This window comes from Taudactylus pleione, unplaced genomic scaffold (genome assembly GCF_031769625.1).
Source record: "Taudactylus pleione unplaced genomic scaffold, aTauple2 ptg001302l, whole genome shotgun sequence".
NCBI lineage: Eukaryota > Metazoa > Chordata > Amphibia > Anura > Myobatrachidae > Taudactylus > Taudactylus pleione.
Genome location: NW_028285702.1, coordinates 444,279 through 471,342, shown reverse-complemented (window position 1 = coordinate 471,342; position 27,064 = coordinate 444,279). Strand labels below are relative to the sequence as shown.

General features: G+C 45.9%; 1 protein-coding gene across 1 annotated transcript in view; it reads right to left on the bottom strand.

Annotated features, from left to right (window-relative positions):
• Positions 1–19,375: 19,375 nt before the first annotated feature.
• The window catches only part of LOC148443319 (uncharacterized), a 168,803-nt gene continuing 161,114 nt past the window's right edge, over positions 19,376–27,064 (bottom strand). The window contains exon 4 of the mRNA XM_088462976.1: positions 19,376–19,602. Within this exon, the coding sequence (XP_088319102.1) occupies positions 19,496–19,602 (107 nt within the window). The 3' untranslated portion in view covers positions 19,376–19,495. The remainder of the gene's footprint in view (positions 19,603–27,064) is intronic.

Genomic DNA, 27,064 nt, shown 5'->3' with positions numbered 1-27,064 from the left:
AAGTCTTGCTACAGTATGACAGGCTTGTGGACAAGTGGTTAGGTGTTCTGTCTTTCTACCTGCCTGTACCGCCTGTTCTAGACCTTAATATTTTTTTTAATTCTTCACTTGTTCAGTACTGTTATCCAATCCTTACTAAACTCAGTACATTTATATACTAGATGTGCCCAGCTACTTGTAGTGTGCAAGTCCCAGCCAATGGAGTCAGCAGTGCAGCATTTGACCTGACCATTCCCTGCCCTTACTGTGAAGGGCATCTACAGTAGATGCTTCCATTAGGCATGTGTCCTCTCTATCAAAACACACATGGTGTGTGATGTCACACTTCACTAAGGGGTCACGCTGTCACCCAGCGCTACCATATCCTCACTCTGGGGCGTATTCAATTAGGCTGTGAAAAGTTGGAATCGGTGATAATTTATTGCCGATGACATAATTTTCACCTCACAATTTTGATTCGCACCCGCAAAACTTTTTTTGCCTCCCGGACTTTCCGCCTACGTATTTAATTTGAAAGTACGCGGAAACGGGAACCGGCAAAACTGACCAGATTTGGGGACATCAGCCTAACAACCCCAAAAGATGCTCTGACATGGGGGTTCCCTATGATACCCCTGAATTTGGCTTGCTGAAGGTATTTGGTGTTTTCAAACGGGATCAAGAGCTAAATAGTGTTTTTGCATAATGCTAAAGAATAGTATTCAGGAGTTTTATTTGCAGAAAATAACTTATCCCAGCAAATTTGGGGTACTGGAAAATGGGGGCCAGCTTATTTAAAAGTTGATAAAGTTAAGTTTAAAAAATTGTGTAAAATCCACCTGCCGCAAGCACCTGCAATGAAAAAAACACTTGGGCCATACTTGGGGACCCCCCTGGAGTCTAGTTCACTAGTTTTTAACTTTATCCCCCAACTTTTTCTTTTCACCCCCAAAATGAAAGTGATTTTTTGGGGTGTTCTTTTTTTACATTTATGCAGTTTACCTTTGAGGGACTGTCTTAAGGCTGCATGGGGGTTCCCGCAATGTTGCACTTCAAAACCACAATTCTTACACACTAATTCAAATTGGAGAGGGATCACGGTAGATGCCCTTAGGGAATCAGCTATTGACCATGATAAAAATCTAACCAAGAGAAAGGAAATGCAAAATGAGAAATTAATGACTGTGGGTACACAGGCCCTACAGGAACAGCATCCACAGCAGCAAAGGTACAGTGGACAGTATGGTAAGGTAAGACAGCCACAGTCAGGTACAGCACAGAAAGTGCTAGACATGTGAACAAATACAGTAGGACATACAGTACTGTATGGAATTGGTATGAAATACCATCGGCCGCATGGCCGGCGGTTCGATTCCCGTCAGCAGCAGCCCGACAGAAGCAGAGTGCGATGCAGCGGAATCCCGACAGCGCTGGAAATCCCGATCATGGATAGGTAAGTATCCACTAACCTAACCTAACCCCCCTAACCCTAACCCTCCTTAGGGGTGCCTAACCCTAACTTCCCCCCCAAGTGCATAACCCTAATCCCCCCTCTAAGTGCCTAACCCTAACCACCCCCTTCCCTGCTGCCTAAACCTAAGTCCCCCGGGGGGGTGCCAAACCCTAAGTCCCCCCCGGGGGTGCCTAACCCTAACCCTCCCTCCCCCTAGCCTAACCTAACCCTCCCGGGGGGGTGCCTAACCCTAAGTCCCCCCCGGGAGCCCTAAACCTAACCCTCTCCCCCGTGGCTGTCCGCTCGTGGCGCCCGGCATCACTACGATCATGATGCCGGGCGCCGGTCTCCCGGCATCGGGGAAATGCGGGCGTCTATATCTAGATGCCCGGCATTTCACCTATGCTGGGATAAGACAGTCGGGAAGCCGGTATTTAGGCAGTCGGCTTCCCGATTGCCTCCCATACTGTACAGTATGGCTAGGAAATGTAGATTGGGACAGTACAAGAAGGAAAATAGAGACTCAGGTTATTCTCAGCTGCCTGGCAAGGTCAATGGGCCGAGGCTGGGAGAGCTGATGCGCTTAAATTTTTTTTATCATTTTGCCTTGTAAACAATTGGACTACTGTATACTGTACCAAAAATTCTACTGTACGACATTCTCTACCGGAATAACAATACAAACCAATACAGTATACTGTAGTACAAAAATTACTGTTGTCTCTGAAGCTGGCATTGGGCCCAACATGGTACAGTATGGTATAAAAATATACAGTACAGTATATACAGTACTACATAACTACAGTAGGTACTGTACTGTATGACCAAGTGGTGCCACCTCACACAGAGACTCTCTGGGCACTGTCGCCACCCCACAAGCTGTACTTTTGCCTTGCAGGGTGCCAGGATCAGCACCCTGCTGCCTGAATTGCTGCCTTTTGCATACTTTGGATGCTATAGGCACACCCTGGCATTTAAAAGTTTTTAGGGTGTCTATTTACTAAGCAGTGTTAGGAGACAGAGTGAAAAGTTATAAGAAAGTGATAAGGTGCCAGCCAATCAGCTCCCAACTGTCATTTTTCAAACACAGCGCCGACATTGATGCAAGTTTGCACTTTAAATGCACAGTTTGTAATACAGAGAGCTCTCTCTCAAACAGAGCCCACTACCAGTTGCTGAAGTCATGAGATATCACTATAGTGTTCTAGTTTGGGACAGCGCCGACATTGATGCAAGTTTATGCTTTAAAAGCACAATCAGTTTGTAATACAGAGACCTCTCTCTCAAACAGAGCCAACTCACTACCAGTTTCTTAAATCCTGAAATCACTATATTGTTCAAGTCTGGGACAGCATAGAGAGTGGCGCAAATGTGCAAATTCAACTGCATAGTCAGTTTTTAATATACAGTACAGACACATTCAAAGCAGCACATTAGTTGTCCTAGCAGATGGGGGATGGCGTCCTTGGCAATGGTCACCATTCGTAGCCTTTTCAGGACACAAGGGCAGAGATGACTGCTTACAGTAAATGGCTAACAGAGTGTGGTAATGAAAGTCTCTTGTTTGCTTTGGGGGAAGGGACCTGATGCACTGTGTGTGACTCCCGACCCACTGGGTATGCGCTGTGCTGTGATCTTCTATACGCCATGGCATACTGTAGTGCTACATGGCTTATTGTATGGCTTGGCTCCACTGGGTATGTGCCAGAAATCCCATTGCAACCCCTTCACTGGGCATGCACCAGAGATCCCATTTGTAACCCCTTGGAGCTGGCTGACAGCCACCACAGCGCCAACATTGCAGACATTGATGCAAGTTTGCACTTTAAATGCACAGTCAGTTTGTAATGCAGAGAACTCTCTCTCAAACAGAGCCCACTACCAGTTACTGGTCATGAGAAATCACTATAGTGTCCAAGGCTGGGACAGCACTGACATTGATGTAATTTTGCGCTTTAAATGCACAGTCAGTATGTACTGTAATATAGACATCCCAAGTTTGCACTTTAAATGCACAATCAGTTTGCAATATAGAGACCCCACTTTTAAACAGCCTAATTTCTAAAGTCATGAAATAACTATACAGTAGTTTGGGAGACAGGTTGTGACTCCCAACACACTGGGCATGTGCAGTAGAAATAGACTCAAAATACCATACTGTAGCGCGACTAACTTTGTGCTGTACATGGGTACTGTATTGGAGCACCATACACCCCTTTCTTGAGCACACCGTGGCATAAAGTAGCATAGAAATGCCAGAATTTGTGTATAAAGTATTGAATAATGAATAAGTGAACATTTTTTATCAAAAAAAAAATATATATATATATATTTTCAAGGTCTCTAACCCACTGGACAAGAAGATGATAGAAGCAGTGAGGCTAGCATTATCCCCCTAGCCCACATGCCTCAACCTTATACTACAGTAGTTCATAAAGTCATGGAATCACTAAAATGTCTAAGTCCGGGACAGTGCTGACTGTACTGTACTTACATTACCGCAAGTGTGCAACTTCAACTGCACAGTCAGTACAGTATGTACAGTAATACAGACAACTGGCCATACACTGTGCTGTGAGACTCAATATGCCACAGCATAGCACACGACTAGCAATGTGCTACATGGCATATGGAGCAACAAACTACAGTAGCTGGGCACATCTACATATATCTATAAATATATTGCAAGGGCAAAAAAAGAAAATTCCTTTTTTGGGGCACTCTTTTATGGTAATGTAATGATTGAATTTAATTAAAACTTAACTTTAATTACCTACTATTTATAATATTACATTCTAGTGAATAATTTGTGGCGAAAAATATATTAATATATCAATAATCCTGAATAATGCACTAATCTACATATATTCAGGAATCAATTGAAGAAAAATTCCCTAAGGGTTGCTATTTTGTAATCACCGTGACTGTGTTGCACATGATCTCTAATTGATGACAATAATTGTACCTGTTATGAATATAGCAAAATGCACTAAAATGTAAACTTGCTACCTAAAAATTGCTCAATTCCTAATAGAGTAGGTTATACAGGTGTTATAATCATAACACTATTGCACATAATCCATAGGTTGATAGCAAAATAAGGGAAATTATTGCACATGTCCTAAATATTGCCGTGTGTCCCAATTGATGTCAAATAATATCATATCATATCACATATTCTAAATTAAAGCATAATTCCCTAAGGGTAACTGTGATATTATCACCGTTACTATACTACACACAATCTGGGAATTAAATGACAATAATTGCACATATTATGGGTATTGCAAATTGCCCTAAAATGGAAACCGCTTCCAAAAAATTGCACAATTCCTTATACAGTAGGTTATAGAGATGTTATAAACAAAATACTATTGCACATAACCCATAAGTTGGTAGCAGAAAAAATTAATTAATTAATGAACATGCCCCAAATATTGCCATATTACTTTGAACAGATTCAATGAGTGGTTAATATACATTCAATAAATTGCACATGCCTTGTCCCGGTCGGCAACAGTAAACATCTGTCAATCTATATGATGACATCTATCTGAATTAATACAGCGTGACCTAATAGTTTAATTTAGAACATATCAATTTAATTATATAGCCCAACAAATATTGGTAGCAGCATCTAATGATCACTTATAATTAAGGGTAATTATAGAAAAGACAGTCCGCATAGACTGATCTATCCTGGTAAAGTTAACAAATGATATTAACAATCCGTTATCGATATTGAAAGTGAGGATTAGTCTAAACACAAGTCACAGCATACAAATATAACATAAAAGATAATAGTAAGTAGGGGTGAGCGGGTTCGGTTTTACTCGGTTTTACTCGGTTCTTATCGCCACTTTACCGCAAATTCGGCTCGATTTTATTCGCTATCCAAAACACGTGTTCGGCGATAGCCAATAAAAAGATCCGAGTAAAACCGAACCCGCTCACCCCTAATAGTAAGACACTTTAAGTGTTCCTTACTTCTGCTTTTACCGGTTATTGGATTCCTACATATTGAACCAGTAATGAGAGAGTGAGGAATCTAGTGTCTATAGAAAGTATAGTACAGTGGTATTTGTTAAGGGTCTATTAAGTGGGAGTTAGATAGTCCCTGGTGCCAAAATGGTATTGCAGGGGTTAAATTCACCAACACCAGTCAAAATTACCACCGGAAAGTAAAAGAGTAGTAGTTCATGTAACCCGTAAATAGTATCATTAAGATATAAGATGTTTAAATCTCATATTAGCTGCTCTTATTGGAACATTCATATCCCCTTAATGCAAAATAAAACAAATTAAATTGAAGTGCTGCTCCTGTTTACCACGACAGTATGGGGTTAAGTAGCCACATATGTCTGATCACCAGCAGTAGGATAGGAGTCAGCCTGCACTAGGGGATCCATCAGTTCATCAGCTGATCAGCCCGTCTGTGTAGGGCTAGAGCTGCCGCGTGTAGTTGAACAACAGCGCGGGGACGAGAAACAGCATGCTGGAGAAAATTTGTCAGCGTATCTGCTTGGTCAGCTGATCGGGTCGACGTCAGAAGAGAAGAATAGATAGAGTTGACGTGCGTTTCGTCATTCAGGCTTGTTCACAACAAGTCACCTGACCCCCTATTACCATTGTCCAGTATAAAGACTATTGACAGCCAATCGGGTTAATCCTCAGATTGATTGACATGATCATAAGCCAATAAGTTTCCCTTGAATCTAAACTGATTACAAGTTTCATTTATTGATGTAATATTGAACAGGCTGTGAGGAAATAAATATATGCAAAAACTAAATGGAATAGATATTATCCAGTATGTGCATGTGAATAATAAAATTCACTCCAATGTTGTCTCTAAATAACTTACAAATGTGAACAGTATTTTCTATCATTCAAAGGGGATAATTAACCATCAACATATCATTGAATCAAAATTCTATTGAGTTATAAAATGATAAAAAAATAAATTAGAAACCCCAAAAGAGCCACAATAACCTTGTATATCTGAAAATTATAAATAGAGTCATAAATGTGATATTAATAAATATACAACATAGTCGTGATATTGACCATGTTGCATATATAATGTATTGAGTTTAGTAAGGTTTGGATAACAATAATGAACTACTGTAGTGAAGCTTTAATTATCAAGGTCTCGAACAGGTGGACAGAAAGTGTAAGCAAGGCGGTTCACCTAACCCATTGCCCACAAGCCTGTCCTAGCAAGAACTGCATCTGTCGGGTATGTGATGTGATGGCTGTGAATTACATTTGGTGTACTGTGAGCCTCCTTGTAGCTCGACTGGCGCATGGAGTGGCTCCATTGTGTGTGACTCCCGACACACTGGGCATGTGCATTACTACTATATGAGCCTCCTTACGCCACAGCTACGAAGCGGCTCCGCTCGGCATGTGCCAGAAATCCCATTGCAATGCCTCTGAGCTGGTTGACAGCCACCACAGCGTAAAACCGTGCAGACGTTGATGCAAGTTTGTGCTTTAAATGCACAGTCAGTTTGTAATACAGAGAGCTCTCTCTCAAACACAGCCCACTACCAGTTGCTGAAGTCATGAGAAATCACTATAGTGTTCTAGTCTGGGGCAGTGCAGAGAGTGGTGCAAGTGTGCAAATTCAACCGCACAGTCAGTATGTAATACAGACAACTGGGCAAGTGCAGTGCAAGGATCCTCCAAACGCAATGGCATAGCGCTACATGAGATCCCATTGCAGCCACCACAGTGCAGACATTGATGCAAGTTTGCACTTTTAAATGCACAATCAGCTTGTAATACAGAGACCTCTCTCTCAAACAGAGGCCACTACCAGTTACTGAAGTCATGAAATCACTATAGTGTACAAGTCTGGGACATTGACGCAAGTTTGCACTGTGACTCTGTGGGCAGCACTATCACCACCCCACGAGCTGTACATTTGCCTTTCAGGGTGCCAGGATTGGCACCCTGCTGCCAGAATTGCTGCCCTTTGCATACTGTACTTTGGATGCTATAGGCACACCCTGGTGTTTAAAATTTTTTAAGGGGTCTATTTACTAAGCAGTGTTAGGAGACAGAGTGAAAAGTTATAAGAAAGTGATAAGGTGCCAGCCAATTAGCTCCCAACTGTCATTTTTCAAACACAGCGCTGAAATTGACGCAAGTTTGCGCTTTAAATGCAAAGTCAGTTTGTAATACAGAGAGCTCTCTCTCAAACAAAGCCCACTACCAGTTGCTGAAGTAATGAGAAATCACTATAGTGTTCTAGTCTGTGACAGCACCAACATTGACGCAAGTTTGTGCTTTAAACGCACAGTCAGTTTGTAATACAGAGACCTCTCTCTCAAACAGAGCCCACTAGCAGTTTCTGAAGTCATGAAATTACTATAGTGTCCAAGTCTGGGACAGTGCAGAGAGTGGTGTAAGTGTGAAAATTCAACCGCACAGTAATACAGACAACTGGGCATGCGCTGTGCAATGATCTTCCATACGCTATGGCTTGGCTCCACTGGGCATGTGCCAGAGATCCAATTGTAACCCCTCCACTGGGCATGGAGATCCCATTGTAACCCCTTGGAGCTGACAGCCACCACAACGCAGACATTGACACAAGTTTGCACTTTTTAAACACACAATCAGTTTGTAATGCCTACTTTTAAACAGCCCACTACTACAGTAGTTTCACTATAGTGTCCAAAGCCGACAGTGCCAAAAAACATTATTCTTTTGAAGGGCTTGAACCCGGGACAATCATTGTTGCAAAATGATCACCTAACCACTAGCCCACAAGCCAGCTACAGTATATGAAGAACAGCATATACTGTAGCGGGCTCATTCTTGTGCACTCCACTCACTCGCTGCTGTTTTTAATAATAAAAATGTTTGTCTTCCTTTCCAGATATTATACAGTACTAGAACATACTGTATATACACAGTACCCCACCATTAGAGAATAATTCACCCCATCTCATTGAAAGCTGTGCATGCATATAAGTAATCTACAGTCAGTTATAACCGTGATAACAACTCAGGCAACTACACTACTATACAGTTATGTACAATATGTGTACTGATTTGCGTCCCGTTCTAAGAGCTTACTGTATGTACTGTATATGATATTAAAAATATTGGTTGTGCGAACATGCAAATACTGTACAGTGCATGAGTGTGATATCCAAATGACAACAGTGGAGCACTCACCACCCTGCGGTTAAGTGCTGTATTACATGCCATAGCGTATCCTTCATTGAAGAATACCATGGTATGCCACAAGACCAGCCATCATGTAATGTTCCATGGTGCGACACAAAGCCCTTAATGGCGCGCCATGAACAACACACTAGCTGGGCAAATCTGTAGTTCAAAAAGCCCAGGAATCGTTGCGTGACCTGAAGGCCAGTAGCAGAGGCAATCCTTGATAGCCTGGAGTTTTCCCAGATCCATCTCCAGACCTGAGTCCAAAACAGGTAGCGGGGTCTGTTCAAACTGACTCTTGTCCAATTTGCTATATAAGTGGGTTTGTCGTAGTCCTTTGAGTACTCTATTACTTGTTGATGATGCATTGTGCAGCTAATATTAAAATGTTGTCTATGTAGATTATCACACATGAGTAAAGGATATTTTGGAATATCTTGTTCTTTAATCCCTGGAAGATGGTTGGGGCATTGCAGAACCCGAATGGCATTACCAAGTATTCGAAGTGCCAATGCCTTGAGTCTTCCACTCATCTCTTTGTCAAATCCGAGTTTGGTTGTGAAGACAGTGGCTCCTTTCAGGGAGTGAAATAATTCATAAATGAGTGTGATGTGGTATACATTTTTTTTTATTTAAACAATAGCATTATACAAAGTAAAATGAACTGAAGTGTACAGAAAAGATAATACATGATGAGACAAACTGGATGGCTCATTGGAACATAGTCTTCGTATAAAAATTAGAGAGTTAATGATATAAAATACCACATAATATAATATGCTGTATCATAAGTACATAGTGTTGATACATACTGTGTAAAAATAATAGAAACAAATGTTGAAAACAATATTTAGCTGTAGTGCCAGGGTGCAGAGCTAGTAAATAAAACTGGGCACAACTCTTTAAAAAGAAAGAAGTCTTGATGCTCATCCTTCAGCCAAAACAATTGAAGGATCACAGAAAAGAGCACAAATCGCATACCACTGAGTCAGTCGTATGCTATGAAGTATCGGAGACTAATTTAAAGTCAGTAGAGTGGTGATACAGTATAACTCTCCCATGTATCAAAAAATTAAGAAACTTTCTCTTTGTCAAACATTATCTCCAACCAGTCCATATGAAAGATAAAATGAAGTTTGGGCTTGATTCAGCAGTGCACACAAGTACACTGCTGAATGCAGATTACTAAATATCGGGAATCTGTGCATGCGCAGGACCCATTCTGCGAGGGTGCAGAATGGGTCCTGCTCATTCGCACACCAGCCCTTGAATGCCTCTGTCTGATTGACAGTTAAAGGCATTTAAGGGGCGGTGCAGGGGCGGGTTCGGCCGTCGTTTCCAGAAATGGGGCGTGTCAGCTCCGTTTTCCGGCTGTGACCAGCCGAGAGACTGGGTGGATGTACGCAGTCTTCTGGGCTCGCAAAGCCAGCTTACACAGCTGTCCGGCAACCCGGCACCGCCCACCATCAGGACCATCAACCACTGATGTTCGTGATGGTGATCCCAGCCTGCAACCTCCTTCACAGTGCTGGGATCGCAAATGTAGCAGGGGGTGTCATACACCTCCTGCTGCATTTGCATACAGTAATTGCAAGAATCTCAATTGCAAAGCTGCCTGTGTGCAGCTTTGCAATTGCGATCCTCGCTGAATCATGCCCTTTATCCATATGTAATTGGAAATTTACAGGGGTGGGGTGTATCCATTCTTGCAGTATGGTTTTCTTTGCTGCAGCACTCACTGTCAATAATAATTTCCTGCTTCCATGGGTAATCCTTCGCCCACTCGGGAGGATACCCAAAATGGCTCATTCTGGAGTGAACGGAACATAATTGACTAAAAAGCCCAAAAACTCTGAACCACTGGACACTCCCATAAGCAATGATAAAGATCCACTTCATATTGACCTCATCTAGCAAGTGTGGGATCCTGTGAGTCCATCCTAATTTGCCTATGAGGGGAAAAATAGGTCGGGCACACATTTCTAATCTTATGGCATTGAGATGCCTGTAGTCAATGCAAGGATGGAGAGCTCCATTATTCTTGGCTACCAAGAAGAACCTAGCTCTGGTGGGTGATTTGGACTTTCGAATAAAACTCATGGCCATGTTCTCCTGGATGTAGTCTGACATCACCTGGGTCTCTGGCAAGGAAAGTGGGAATACCTGTCTCAGGTTTCCTGCAACCAGATCAATCCCACAATTGCCCTCCTGGTGAGGTGGCATCAGAACTGCTCTTTGCTTATCAAAGACATCCAAGAATTCAAAGTAGAGATGAGCGGTTTAGATTACCTTTAATCCGAACTGCTCCTAACTTGGGGATCTGAGTCTAATCAGAGCCCTGGCTCGAGTGTCCTTGCCAAGCTTGGATTTCACATCAAGGCTGAATGTCATTTTCCCAGCATTGGATTAGTGTATTTTGGATTCTATAAAAGACGCCGTGATTGGGTGCCATTTCACTCTAGTCACGCTGCCGGCTGCTCCAATATCATTAAATGCAAGTACCTTGGATTTGCCCTTGGGAGTACTGAGGGTGATGGATACACAGAAAAATTTGGGTTCAGGCAATAATTAACAAGTCCAGTCTCCTTGGTCCTGACTAGTCATGGCCTTTTACTGACTGCTTGGGGCATTTCTCCAGCAGGTGATCTGGGGTGATACAGAACAAACATAGGGCTTGATTCATCATAGGATATGCACGCAAGCAGCTTTGCAACTCTGTCCTTGTAATTATGGTAATGCAGCAGGAGTCATCATGCCTCCTGCATGCATTACTTATCTGAACTGCATTGTACAACGCAGCATTGGATAATCTGCAGGAACATCGACCAGCTAAGTGACACATGGGGTCATGCAAGCTTGCCACCGAAGATGAAAGAGGCCAGGAAATCTCTGTCAGCTGACGGAAATCCTGGTCTCTTTACTCCCCCTCAATGGTGGCGATACACCTGTTTCGGAAAACAGAAGCCGTCACCACCCCTTCCCCACCCACAAACTGTCAATCAATGACAGTCTGCTGCTAGTCTGCGTGAGGGTTTGCAGACCCATTCTGCACATGCGCAGAACGGGTAAGGTGCCAGCGCAGATATCCGACTACTGCTGAATCAGGCCCATAGTTTGTCCATAAGATGGCGCTCTCGCTCCTGTTGGGCAAGGTGAGCTCTACCCAGCTGCATGTGTTCCTTGTATTGGTCACAAAGTGTTTTATACCTGGGGAGCCTGTTGGGTGACAGTTCCTGGAACCATTATCTCTCAGCTGCGCTTTCAGTCAGCCAGATGTCACACTTGATGCAAGCAACAATAATGCTATCTAGTGACTGCAGAAGGTCTCTGTATTTCTACAGAACCCTTGATATGGTCTGCTAATCCCTTCTAGTAGATTGCTAAGAGGACAGAGGGCCTGATTCAGAGCCGGACGCTCTGACCAGAGCACTCGCTCTGAATCAGGGCCCTCCTGCCTCAACTTGGAGCGGCCTCTTGGATGCTCGCATAGCTGTGGGTTACCACCCACAGCTTAAGCGAGCATCCACGGTGATGGTCGCGATGGTCAAGACCATCGTGACCATCAGGCTTGCTACGAGACCCTGTGGTAGGGTCTCGCTGCCGCAAGCCATGGAGTGATTTTGGCTCTATCAGAGCCAAAATCACTCCCACCGACATCACTACTGATGCCAGTGGGGCCGGACCCAGATGGTAGGTGTTCCCATGGGAACACCTCCATCTGGAAGGCACGCCCACCAAAGGGGGCGTGCTGTCAGTCACCATCGACAGCATGCCCCCTTTGGTGCGAGACCCCGAGCGGCGGCTACCCCGTCGCTCGCCGGGTCTCACGCATGCGCACGATGGAGCTCCCTCCGTCGTGCGCATGTGCATTAGGGCACCATCGACCCGCTTGTGACCGTCCTGCGCTCACGAGCGGGTCTGAATTAGGCCCAGAGTCCGGAGTAGGGTGATGTACTGTACTCTCTCACTGTGGAGGAACCTTGGTGGAAAAGACCGATGGAGGATGCTGCTGATGCAACTCTTTCTGGTTCTTAAAAAATTGTCTGGAAGGCATTAATAAATGCTGCAGAGTCATGGCGAAGAGGACTATCTTGGTACCAGATGGAAGAAGCCCATGCCAGGGCATGGCCAGATTGAAGCAAATGCTATCCTGATATGCTCAGAAAAAAATGACTGGGGAATACTTCATTGAGTTATCCCAGAGAGTGTGAGGAGCTGGTGGTATTCATTCAGGTGATGTGACATTCTGTAGACATAACATTATCTATGATTGGTTGTCCACCCATTGCAGATGGAGGTCCAGCCTTAGGGCCTGATTCACTGTAGAACACAACTGCGATTGCAAAAGCGATTACGCAGGCAGTTCAACTGCAACAGTATGCTAATCCATTGCGATCCCAATGCCGCCACAGCACTACATAAGGATGCCCACTTTACCTTACACACATCCGTAATGTTTAGCAATACTGCAAAACCATCGGTACAATCGAGTACAATCGCAGCTTCATGCACACTTGCACAAGCTATGACCTTACTCAGAAATTGCTAACTTAATCACAAGCTATCAGCCCTCAGGCTGCGTAGGGTATCGCAGTGGATAATTTAAGCATGCCCATGCTACGGTGTTCAAATGCACTGGCACACCTGCGTTTGGCCGACTACCCCCCTGTTACCACCCACAAATGGCACTTCCTATCAGTCACTCTGCGATGGGTCTACTTAGTCACTGTGATCGCAGTCACGAACACAATGGCTAGTTAGTGCACGTGCACTGTGATGCATACAGTATGCATGCGCAGTATGCAACAATCGGCCGATTGCGTACATTTTAGCGACTGCATTCCTTGCTGAATCAGGCCCTTAGTCACGGCTTGAGTATTGGGGTTTTGTTTCTGTGTTGGAACTCTTCAAAGATGCTCTGGCTACAATACTCTGTAAGGTGTTAGCCAGGGAATACCCTGATGTGGTTAACGCAGGAAGCACAAAAGCAATAGGCACAGCTGAGTACCCAAAGTGCTGGCATTTGGTAGTCTGCAACAAGGTGCACGGGTGCTTTGGCACTCTGTGTGCAGTGCATAGAGTGTGGGTGAGAGGCACAGATGTGTTGGCACTGTTTGTACAGCATGTAGCATGTAATAAGGTACAATGAGGTGTTGGCACTGTGGAAATAGCATGTAGCTTGTAGTGGGTTATACAACTGCATTGGCACTGTGGTAGCAGCGCAAATCATGCAATGAGAGCCACGGATGTGTTGGCACTGTGTAAACAGTACGTTAAGTGCAATGAAAGGCACAGATGTGTTGGTACTGTGCAAACAGTGTGCAGTGTGCAAAGAAATGCACAGAGTGTTGGCACTGTGGAAACAGCATATAACATGCAATGAGATACACTGAGTTGATGCAATAATCCTGGAGCTCAAAACCAGACATTGAGTGTATCAGAGACATGAACACATGCACATATATCATAAATGCAAACAGGTGAGTTTGGCATAACCAAGTACATTGGCACAGAGACTAAGATCCACACCGGACTTCACCATGAATCCCTGCAACATGATATGGAGTTTTATCAGTGAAGACCCAGGTCGCAGCTCAGTGTAGATGATTCCCACCATGAAAGCAACAGATTACTTAGCTGGTATGAGGACTCTTTCTAGAAACACAGGTATAGATGTGCTGCTGTCAAGAAGACTAGACAGCGGCGTAGGAACAACACTGGAAACAAACTACAATATGCTGGAAAGAATAGTTCTGAAGCAGGAGCATCTATGAAAACTTAACTGTTACTCAGGCACTGTAGAAATGCATTGAGCAGCTTTATATAGTGGCTGGCTGATGGGAAGTTCCCATGAGTCATCAGTGCTGGAGGTTATTAATAACATCTGACAGAGGTGTTATGTCATCTCTAGACTGAGGCTGAATCCAGCTGTGTTCTGTTATGGTTTATAATTGAAAAGTCCAGCAATTAGTAACCTGCAGAGTGCTGGAGACAGACAAGTGATGTCTGAGACTGCTATTTGCTCCATCACACCTCACAGCCACCCTCAACACCTCCATGTCCCTCCTCACACCTCACTGTTCCCCCTTACAGCTCATTGCTGTCCCCTCAGCTCACACTGCCCTAGAACACATCACTACTGCCCACCAAACCTTACTGCGCCCTCACAGCTAACTGATTCCCCACAGCTCACTGATTCCCCACCCCACAGCTCAATGCCCATTCAGACATCACTGCTCTCCCCACTGCTCATAAAGCCCCTCTTACACCTTACTGCTCCGACACAGCTCACTGCTGCCATCACAATTCAATTCTCTACCCACAGCTCATAATGCCCCCCTACTTGTCCCCCCTCAACTCAAACTGCTCCATCACACCTCACTGCTATCCTCTGCAGCTCAATGTCCCTCCTAACACCTCATTGCTCCCCCTTGCAGCTTACTACTCTCCCCTGCAGCTCACTGTCCCATCACACCACACTGCTTTTACCACAGCTCATACTGCCCCCTTATACTTCACTGCTCCACATGTAGCTCACTGCCCCATCACGCCTCACTGCTTTCACAACTCATATTGCCCCCACACAGCACTCCCCGACTCACTCCTCCCCCCACAGCTCACTGCCCAGATTACACCTCATTGCTGTCCCCTGCAGCTCACTGCCTCCCACTGCTCACACAGTGCCCCAACAGCTCACAATGCCCCATCACACATCATTAATCCCCCTTCAGCTCACTGCCCTCCTACTGCTCCCACTTCCCCACCACAGCTCACAGCCCCTTCACAGCTCAGTGCCCCCACACACTTCACACTGCCCCTTTACATTTCATACTGCTCCTCATGCTGTTCATGCCATTCACTTCTCAAATCCCTCCAATTCAGTTTTCTAGCTACCTCAATTTCTCCCAGCACCTCACCCACCCCGAGACACAGTTAATCTGATTCGACCCTAGCATTCAAACACAGATGTTCACCTGCAACTCACATATGTTTCCCTACATTCCCTCTTACCTTACAAGCAACAGAGGGCCTGATTCAGAGCCGGATGCTCTGACCAGAGCGCTCGCTCTGAATCAGGGCCGGCCTACCTAAAATTGGAGCGGCCTCCTGACCGCTCGCATAGCTGTGGGTGACCACCCACAGCTTATGCGAGGGGCCAAAAAGATGATAGCGATGGTCAAGACCATCGCGACCATCGGGCTTGCGACGAGACCCTTGTGGTAGGTTTTCATCTGCCGCAAGCCCGGAGTGCTTTTGGCTCTATCAGAGCCAAAAGTACTCCCACTGACATCACTAGTGATGTCAGTGGGGCCGGACCCAGACGGTAGGCGTTCCCATGGGAACGCCTCCGTCTGGGCAGCCACGACCCCGGCACACCCACCAAAGGGAGCATGCTGTCAATCACCATCGACAGCACGCCCCCTTTGGAGCGAGACCCCGAGCAACGGCTTCCCCGTCGCTCACCGGGTCTCGCACATGTGCACGACAGAGCAGCCTCCGTCGTGCGCATGCGCATTTGGGTAACATCGACCCGCTTGCGAGCATACAGACCCAGAGTACTTATGTCTCTCTCTGGCTAGTCAAGGATCTGTAGCAGCTCCTCTGCTCCCTTTGAAAGCAGCACTGCTCAGTCCCATGTAGCCCCAACACCCTGCTCAGACTTCACCCTCGCTCTCCTCTCTGGATCATGGACTGGGAACAGTCCATCAGCAGCACACAAAGCTTGTTACAAGAGAGGTCCAGAGACAGTTACTATTTTGCCCCCCTGGTCAGCCCTCTCCTGGATCATGTGGGCCTATTTTCATGGGGGAACCTGGAGCTGCAGCTCCACCCACCCATTGTTAATCCAGCCCTGACTATTACCCATGCACCCAAAGCTATAGCATTACCTACCCCAGCTAGTCCAGCCCGGGGCTGGTTATTGGGAAATAAGGGGAATTCGTGGTTTCAGATTTGGGGGGGATTGACCCCACACTTTTTCAATTAACTATTTCTTCTATATTTAAGATAAGTAGTAATTTATTAACTTTTTTACTAGGCTTTTAATTTTAGGCTATTAGTTCATGATTAATGAAAACATTCTATAGGGTCATATACAGTAATTAAACTGGTATCCTGTCAACCACTGGTATGTCACTATGTTTCATAGTTGTGCTATATTCTTTTAAGCTATCATGTGTTTGTACCATTGCTCTGATGATTATTTTAGCCAGCCAGCTCGCTGCAGCCTTTGGTCAATATTGGTGAAAACAAAATTGTGAGGTGGTCAAAATTGACTGGAAATGACAGGAAATAAATGTTATTGATGTCATCAACAATGTAGGAACAAAAAAGGGTCAAAAATACATGATTTTAGCATTTTTTTATGCATTTTTAAAGAATCCACATCCAAAACCAAAACTCATGAGGGTTGTTTGCCAAATCCAAGAAATGAGGTTGATTTAGAATCAAAACACTGGAGTCTGCACGCACACACATGCAGTGCAGTCAGCCACAGATGGTGGGTGATCCTATGTGCCAAGACTGCGGGAACACTTTTCACCCACCCGTTGCTGCAGCCACGGGTGAGTGATCCTTTTAGAATCACCCCCATTTTATAGCCTAGCCAGCAGGAGGAGGTTACTGCAACAACCAATATGCCTGCCGGGTGGGCTGAGCCCAGCAGCTGCAAGCAGGTGCCTCTGACACGGTCACAAGAGAGGCAAGTGCTTAATGTTGGTTAATAATAAAACTAATAAAAAAATAAGAATTAAAAGCAAAATTATAAATACACAGATGTTTATTAGAACTTTGTAAATTCAAAAAGTAAAATGTGAAGGCCCTTTTAAGGCACCTCTGCTACCTATTACCCTACACTTGCTTGTCACCTAGAGCACAGATTGGACCCCCAGATGTGGATTTTTAGACAAGCACAAGCTGCTCCGACAGAGATGCCTGCTGATTGGCTGGTGGCTCCTTCAATGATGGGCACATGTGTGCCCCGGTCATTCGCACGGAGTAAGGGTATGTGGAAACACATAGCTTTACTCAGTATGGCTTCGATTCGGGAGCACCCATTTTTTTGTTTTAACCCCATGGATGCCTACTTGGAGAAGAGGACGTGACCTATGCATAGGTAAGGTGAGTATGGAATTTTTTTATAGGTATCCCTATGATTTACTTTGGATACTAGGTGAGTATGTGTGATTGTGAGTGTGAGTGTGAATGTATGTTATAATAAAATTTTACTTTCAGTGTATGTCATATTTTTTTAGCATTGCTTTGGTTGTGGAACTCCAAGTACCAGTGTGCCTGTAAAGCCCCGCATGCTGGTATTTGTGGTTCTCCAAATACCAGCATGCGAGGGAGGCTTGCTGGTACATATAGTTCCACAACTAAAGACAATATTTAACCATTTATTTTACACTACACACTGACACTATCAAGCTGGCACCCACCGCCCCAGGGTGCCGTGAATAGCCCCATGCTATCAGCCTAGGACAGGGGTGGCCTGGAGAGGGTACCCCTTTATTGGAGGGGTCCCCAACTCCCCAGGGAACCCTGGCCTGGGCTGCCTAGTGGTAATGGCTAATGCTGTGGCTGAGGGGCCCGGTGAAAGGGCACCCCTGACTGTGGCATCAGTCCCCCACTAGAAAGGGTCTGGAGCTGGTTTTAGATATAGGGGTAACCTCACGTCAATTTTTTTCTCCCTATATTTAAAACCAGCTCTGTCCCTGCTGCCTGGTGCTGGTTCTTACAGCGGAACCCTACACATTTTGTTCCCTGTAATTTTAAGAACCAGTACTGGCTGGCAAGTCCGGGGCTGGTTAGTCTTTTTGGGGGGTACCTCGCATGACTTTTTTAATAACATTGAACACTTTTTTACAAGTCTTAACACACAAGCAGCAAGCACATATCTTACTGATATGTGCAGGCTGCTAGCTCGGGAGAGAAAACACTGCAATCTTTGGTGAGTAATCTCCTGCAAAATTAGATACTCGGGAGAGATATCTCATTCTGTTTCACCATTGGCCAACTCGTTTAGCCTCAAATTGCCTGTTAATAAATTTGAAATAAAAAAAAGTGATTAAATCACCCCAGTTTTGGTGAGTTCCAGCGAGATGAATCACTTTGCAAATCGGGACCATCTCAAATCTTAGTAAATTTACCTCTCAGTGTCATTGTACTGGTGGTGCATGAACAAATCCGCATCCAGTGGCCCCTGAAAATATGGTGGCCCATGACATAATACAGGTTATAGTAATTGTTTCCACTCTTAACTAACAGAATCACCACTCAAAAAGTTATTGATCATTAAGGTATTTTACACTAAAAATGTAGTTAAGTATAATAATTGTAGAAGGTCTTCTCTGTCTACTACACATTTAGATAAATGCAGCAGCTTTCCAAGAATTAAACACCTCGGATTTAAGATGGATTCCTTGTCTCTTGGGGCTGCCAAACCCACAAGTCAAGTAAATAGCCTGACTGGTAAAACAATCGGCATTGTAGAGGAGCAGATAAAAGAAACACATGGCTTTCTCACTAAGACAAGTGCAATGGCAAAGATTGTGCAGAGTATAGAATGTAGAAGGCTGGCCTGTCATGGTCTGGTTCTCATTAGCTTGCTTATTCTTATAACCCCTGACTGGGCTTCTTTTTATGGCTACAGAAAAAAAAATAAAACTGTGAAATAATTGCCAGACCAGGGTGCAAATTGCAGCTGTTCAGTATGCAACAGAAAGAATGCAGAAAAGAAACACATTCGGTGAGTGAGAGGTGTTTTAATACAGCTGCTGCCGGGCATAAGCCATGGTTCCAGACATGGAGCATTCCAAGAGAATGAGGATTCATACAGTGGAGCTTTTGTTGAGATGTGGAGAGATACGGTTGGCACAGTCATAAAGCACACAGAGCTTCTGGACCCCATTCCAACAGTCTATCACTGTCAGATTCTTCCACCTTCTCCCTCAGGCCATTTGTTTTTGATGAATCCTTGAGTTTTTCTAAGAAAACAAAGTAGATTTGTGACACACAATATACTGGCAATCACAAGCAATTCAGTCATTACACCGTGCAACAAGATCCTGAGCCAAAGCGACAGAATACAAAGAATATTTTCTGTTGTGGGAAAGGGTCGTTAAATTTTCTTTTATTTTTTTCTTTTTAATCTTTAAAATTCTCAGAAATACTCCCTAAAGGATAATAAAAAGCACCTCATGAGGAAATGACAGCGCAGAAGAACCAGCAGGAACTAAATTTGTTTTTATTCTGTTTTGTCACATTATCTGCTCTCACAGGGGCTCATATAGGACTATATTTATTATTTTTACTAAATTAAAGTGAAAAAGGGTGTTTTCACTAGGGGTGTGCACCGGACACTTTTCGTGTTTTGTGTTTTGGTTTTGGATCTGGATCTTTCTTCGTGTTTTGGATCTGGATTGGTTTTGCCAAAACCACCCTTCCGTGTTTTGGGTTCTGGGTTTTGTGTTTTGGATCTGGATTTTTTCTTAAAAAATAAAAAAAACCCGCTAAAATCACATAAATGGGCCTTTTTTTGTTCCTACGCTATTAATAACCCCAATAACATTAATTTCCACTCATTTCCACTCTATTCTGAACACCTCACACCTCACAATATTGTTTTTAGGCCAAAAGGTTGTACCGAGGAAGCTGGATGACTATGCTAAGCGACACAAGGGGGCGGCACAAACACGTGGCCCATCTAGGAGTGGCACTGCAGTGGCAGACAGGAAGCCAATCAGCGTTATGGTGCCCATTTGCATGTAGCACGAACCCGGGAGATCCGTGCTACATGCATCTGTGTGATTGGCACAGAGCAATGACAGGTCCGTGAGACCCGTCTGTGCTGCTGTGGTAAAAAAAAAAAAAAAAACCTGTGTAAAAAAAGAAAAAAATGGCGTGCACCCCCCCAAAAAAGAGCAACCAGCCCCGGGCATTAGTAACCCAGTGCTGGGTGTGCTTAAATACAGGGGACAAACGACGTAGGGGTCCCCTGTACTTAAGCACAACCAGCACCGGGCTAGTCAGAACCAGCGCTGGTTGCCAAAATACGGGGGACAAACGACGTAGGGGTCCCCTGTATTCTGCGCAACCAGCTCTGGGCTCTGATCCGGTCCTGGTTCTGGAAATATAGGGGACAAAAAATGAGTAGGGTTCCCCTGTATGTTCCAGAACCAGCACTGGACTTTTTCTAGCGGGGGGCTGATGCCACAGCCAGGGGAGCCCTTTCACCGGGCCCCCCAGCCGCAGCATCAACCCTGACCGCTAGTCAGCCCAGGCCGGGGATCCCTGGAGAGCTGGGGACCCCCCCAATAAAGGGGTCACCCTCTCCAGGGCACCCCAGGCCCAGGCTGATAGCCCGGGGCTATCCCCGCCACCCCTGGTGGCGGTGGGTGGCGGGTTGATTGTGTGGTGTGGTGTAAATAAAGAATATCAAACATTGTCTTTACAAGTAGAACTGCAAGTCCCAGCTAGCCTGCCCCGCATGCTGGTACTTGGAGAACCACAAGTACCAGCATGCAGGGCATTAAGGGCCCACTAGTACCTGTAGTTCACCTGTAAAAAAAATGTTTAAAAAAACACAGGACACACACACCGTGACAGTATAAGTTTATTAAACATACATACACACACACACATGTACACATACTCACCTATGTAACCTGTAGCATCGGTCCACTTGTCCGGTAAAGTATCCCTAGGGGACCTGTGAAAAAAAACATACTCACCATCTCCTATGCGAGGTTCTGTCCTCTTCGTTCCAAAGTAGGCATCCCCGGACTTGGCAAAAAAAAAAAACGAAAACGCGATCCACGAACTTAGTACCGTTCTATAGAACGGTACTTCCCGAATGAGAGCTTAGCGGCGGGGTATCACCATGGAAACCCCGCTGCTAAGCGTTCATTGGCTGAGAGAGGTCATCTCCCGTCTCTCAGCCAATGAACGGCTCCCTCCATTGTAGTCAATGGTGGGAACCGCAGGGTAAACTTTAATAACCTTGCGGCTCCCAGCATTGACTACAATGGAGGGAGCCGTTCATTGGCTGAGAGAGACGGGAGATGGCCTCTCTCAGCCAATGAACGCTTAGCAGCGGGGTTTCCATGGTGATACCCCGCCGCTAAGCTCTCATTCGGGAAGTACCGTTCTATAGAACGGTACTAAGTTCGTGGATCGCGTTTTCGTTTTTTTTTTTTTGCCAAGTCCGGGGATGCCTACTTTGGAACGAAGAGGACAGAACCTCGCATAGGAGATGGTGAGTATGTTTTTTTTCACAGGTCCCCTATGGATACTTTACCGGACAAGTGGACCGATGCTACAGGGTTACATAGGTGAGTATGTGTACATGTGTGTGTGTGTGTGTGTGTGTATGTATGTTTAATAAACTTATACTGTCACGGTGTGTGTGTCCTGTGTTTTTTTTAAACATTTTTTTACAGGTGAACTACAGGTACTAGTGGGCCCTTAATGCCCTGCATGCTGGTACTTGTGGTTCTCCAAGTACCAGCATGCGGGGCAGGCTTGCTGGGACTTGCAGTTCTACTTGTAAAGACAATGTTTGATATTCTTTATTTACACCACACCACACAATCAACCCGCCACCCACCGCCACCAGGGGTGGCGGGGATAGCCCCGGGCTATCAGCCTGGGCCTGGGGTGCCCTGGAGAGGGTGACCCCTTTATTGGGGGGGTCCCCAGCTCTCCAGGGATCCCCGGCCTGGGCTGACTAGCGGTCAGGGCTGATGCTGCGGCTGGGGGGCCCGGTGAAAGGGCTCCCCTGGCTGTGGCATCAGCCCCCCGCTAGAAAAAGTCCAGTGCTGGTTCTGGAACATACAGGGGAACCCTACTCATTTTTTTCCCCTGTATTTCCAGAACCAGGACCGGATCAGAGCCCAGAGCTGGTTGCGCAGAATACGGGGGACCCCTACGTCGTTTGTCCCCCGTATTTTGGCAACCAGCTCTGGTTCTGACTAGCCCGGTGCTGGTTGTGTTTAAGTACAGGGGACCCCTATGTCGTTTGTCCCCTGTATTTAAGCACACCCAGCACTGGGTCACTAATGCCCGGGGCTGGTTGCTCTTTTTTTGGGGGGGAGGACGCCATTTTTTTCTCTTTTTACACAGGTTTTTTTTTTTTTATTTACCACAGCAGCACAGACGGGTCTCACGGACCCGTTAGTGCTCTGTGTCAATGACACAGATGCAAGTAGCACGGATCTCCTGGTCCGTGCGTGCATCTGTGTCATTGAAATACACAGCAGCACAGACGGGTCCCACTGACCCATCTGTGCTCTGTGTCACTGTCAATCACACAGATGCATGTAGCACGGATCTCACGAGTCCGTGCTACATGCAAATGAGCACCATAATGCTGATTGGCTGAGAGCCGTGACAGACGGCTCTGTCAGCCAATCAGCACTTTGCCCATTAAAGGCAAAGGCATTTTTTTTTAAATGGCCGCTCGAGGCAAAACCTCGAGATCCGACAGCAGATCTCGAGGTTTTGCCTCGGGAGAGGGATCCGGGGCAGACAGGGAGATCCGAGCTTGGGCTCGGATCGCCCCGGATCCCCGAAGTTCGGGTGGGTTCGGTTCTCAGGGAACCGAACCCGCTCATCCCTAGTTTTCACACCCTTTTCACATTATTTTAGTATCACCTAAAGTTACTAAAGAGCAATTGGAGTAGAATTTGCAGGGGGTGGGACTTAGCGGCGGGGCGGGGCTTAGCAGCGGCCAGTCGGCGCATGCGTCGGCACTTGTCACGGTATTTTTGCAAAAAGGCTGCGGAGGGGATTCGCAGGGACAGAGCTTTATTGCAAGCTCTATCCCTGCAAGGGAATTTTAGTAAATCCCTGTGATGCAATGCGAATTCAGTCGGTAATATCGCACTACAATCTACATTCAAAATGCAGATTGTAGTAAATAGAGCCCATAGAGTTGAATGCACTGCAGTTTTGCAAGCGTATCTTGCGTGTTTTCGCATTGAGTGCACTCTGAAGCCGAGTGTATGCAATGCATCAAGTGATGCAGAGTCGTAGACAACTCAGTTGCATCTCCACTTAACAGCTGAAGGAGCATTTCTGTATGGTAACAGGGTGTTCACATGTAGACAAAGGGCCTGATCCAGAGATGGACGGAATTGCAGAGCCGCACACAAGCAGCTGTGCAATTCAGTCCCTCTAAAATGCAAATGCAGCAGGAGGTGTCAGACACCTCCTTGCTGCATTTGCGATCCCATCGCTGCGAACGAAGTCGCAGCTTGGGTTCACAACCACAACTCCTTTAGTCAGGCTGCAGGAGCTGAAGTTTCTCTCAGTCTGGCCAGGCCCTGGTCAGCTGAGAGGCCAGGAATCTGCGTCCACCAACGCAGACCCCTCCCTTAATCCTCCGGAAAACAGGACCGCCACGCCCCCGTTTCCGGGAAGGAACGGTGACAAGACACCCCCCCGCTCCACCCCTTGGGGAAGGCTGTGAGCATAATTGCATGAAACCTTATGTCCATGCGCAGACCCGGAAACATCGGAGATGTACGCTAACCATCAGATTAGCATATATCTCTGAATCAGGCCCAAAGTTCAGTGAGAGGGTGTTGACTGAATTGCAGGCTGCAGTATGCAGAGATGAACGTACTCGTAACTACACCTGTTTAGGACTGATGACGAGGAAGAAGACTATGAAATATAGTATATGCAGGTGGCAGTCACACTGCAGAGATTAATGCAATTCATATGGGCGAATATTAGAGATGTGCATTGACCCCTGTCTGAATCTGTCCGTATTCACAAAATTCGGGTGGATTCAAATTTCTGGAGAACCGCACCGCACATCTCTAGCAAATATAAGCATTTTTTTTGTGCATGAAATGCATTATTAATTATGGCCAACTTATGTTTAACTATGTACCAGCCTTACAGTGGGCCTGATTCATAGATGGACGAATTTGTATAGCCGCACACTAGCGGCTGTGCAATTCCGTCCTTGAAAAGTGCATATGTAGAAGACAGACAGACATCGCTGCGTGATCCCATTGTTGCGACTGAGGTTACAGCCTGGGTTCACTATTTGATCAATCTCAACCATCGGTCACGATTGTTGTCCCTTTGGCCAGGCTGTGGTAGCTGAAGCCTGAAGGGTCCTGGCAGCTTGTGAAGCCAGGAAGTCTGCCAGAAAGACTCTGGTCTTGTCCCTCCCAGAAAATGGGAACGACACGCCCCCAGTTTCCGGGAATGCTGCCCAGGACAGCCCCCGCTCCGCCTCTCAAACACAATAGCCTGTCAATCAGGCTGTGGCTGTGAGGCTCTGTGAGGAAACTCGTATATGGAGGGCTGCACATGTGCAGTCCTCCCACCATCAGAGATGTGCACTAACCATCTGGTTAACGCAGAGCCGTTACTAGACTTTTTGGTGCCCTGTGCCAGAGAAAGCATTGACAACCCCCCCCTTTTTAAATAGAGACATAAGATAGTGAACCTGAAAAAGAGTCATTGTCTCATGGGGAAGGGCCATGGTAGATATGGGAGCCCAGGAGATGCTGGGGATAAAAGAAGAGGAAGCTACAAGTGGGAATGATAATAAACAGGAAAATTGACAGGCCCAAACAGCGCCCCCTGCCCTGTGGTGCCCTGTGCCATGGCACAGGTTGCACCATCCTAGTTATGGCCCTGGGTTAATGTACATCTCTGAATCAGCCCTAGTGTTTGTGCAGGTTTTGTGTTGCTGTGTATCTCAAAATTATATATTTTGTGAAGGGCATATATCTGCTCCAGATGATCAGTGTTTTTTAACAATTTACTTGGAATTGAGGGCCTGATTCCGAGATTTACGCAATGCCGATATTTATGGAAATTTGGTGATTGTTACCTATTGCGCATGTGCGATAGCTGCACTGCATATATGCAGTGATTACATTGCGATTACACTTACATAGAGGATTCACTCGCAAGTTAAGTGACAGGTAGTCAGCTTTTCAGGAAAGTAAAAGGGAGATGGTTACAAAACTTAAGTGTGTCTGAATATTTAACTGCCATTACATGAGCGTGCATAAATTAGCTACTGCAATCTCCTTCAGAGTATGAGAGCTCTCAGCATGTCAGTAGAGACAGTGGACCTCATTCAGAGCCGCTCGCAAAATGCGTGCGCTCGCTCTGAATGAGGGCGGCCGCTTCCTTGTTTAGAGCCGGCTTCCTGGCCGCTCGCCTGGCTGAGTGACCACCCACAGCTTTAGCGAGCGGCCTGGTTGATGGTCGCGATGGTCAAGACCATCGCGACCATCGCGACTTGCGACAATACCCTTGTGGTTGGGTCTCATCTACCGCAAGCCCCAGTGAGCTTTCGGCTCTATTAGTGCCGGAAGCTCACCACTGACATCACGAGTGATGTTAGTGGGGCCGCCCACAAACGGAAGGCGTTCCGTCAGGAACGCCTCCATTTGTGTAGCCACCCCCCGCTCCGCCTACAAAACTGGACGAGCTGTCGATCACCATAGACAGTCGGCCCTTTTGTATTGAGTCCCGGAGCGAGAGAATTTCTCTCTCGCTTCGGGGCTTGGGCACGTGCAGTGTGGCCACTGCACGTGTGCAGGACCTGAACATCAATGCGCTTGCGAGCGCATAGGCACTTGCGAACGTGTCTGAATGAGACCCACAGTGTTTGAAACAGGTCAGACTTGACTTAGTGGCTATGGTGAATTTTCTACAGTGCATTGATGTTATTTATTTGGTACATTATCATGCATGCACTAGCAGTATTTACTAAATATACATAATAAGGGGCCCAGTTCCTGCTCACTCCATTATGGTTTTCAAATCCTCTGTGGAGGCTGACCACAACCCTGCTGGAGGCTGGCCACACCCCTGAGTATGGGCCCTTATCACTGCATTCCCCAGGTGGGCCCTTCATGCCCCAGTCCGACACTGCGTGGCAGCCTGATGTGCATCAGTGTTACCAATGTTTACACTGTTGTACGTCATCCAGAGCTGGATTTAAACCTCATGGGGCTCTAGGCAAGATACCAGTTTGGGGCCCCCTCCCTCAAATAATCCATAGCACTATACCTTGGCGTGTGCGCAGTGTGATCACTGTGCGTGCGCAGTTTGCAGATAATCGCTCAGCCCATAATTATTAACTATTCAATTTTTAATCAGATTGCACACAAAAAATCGACATAAATCAATCTATATTACAGAGTAATAGAGAATAAGGCCGACTACGCACTTGCACGATATGGGCCCAATTTGGCCAAATTGGAAAACAAATCAGACATATCGTACAGTGTGTTTGCACGAATAGCGCGCTCCCACAGTCGCATGCAGTATCGGCCCTCATTCAGAGCCGTTCGTTAGCATCAGTACGCTCGTTGCGTTCCGATGTTGTGACACCACGCATGCACCGGTGTTACACTGCACATGTGCGTACGGCAGATTGCGAGCTTTTTTTGTCTCATTCGTCAAATT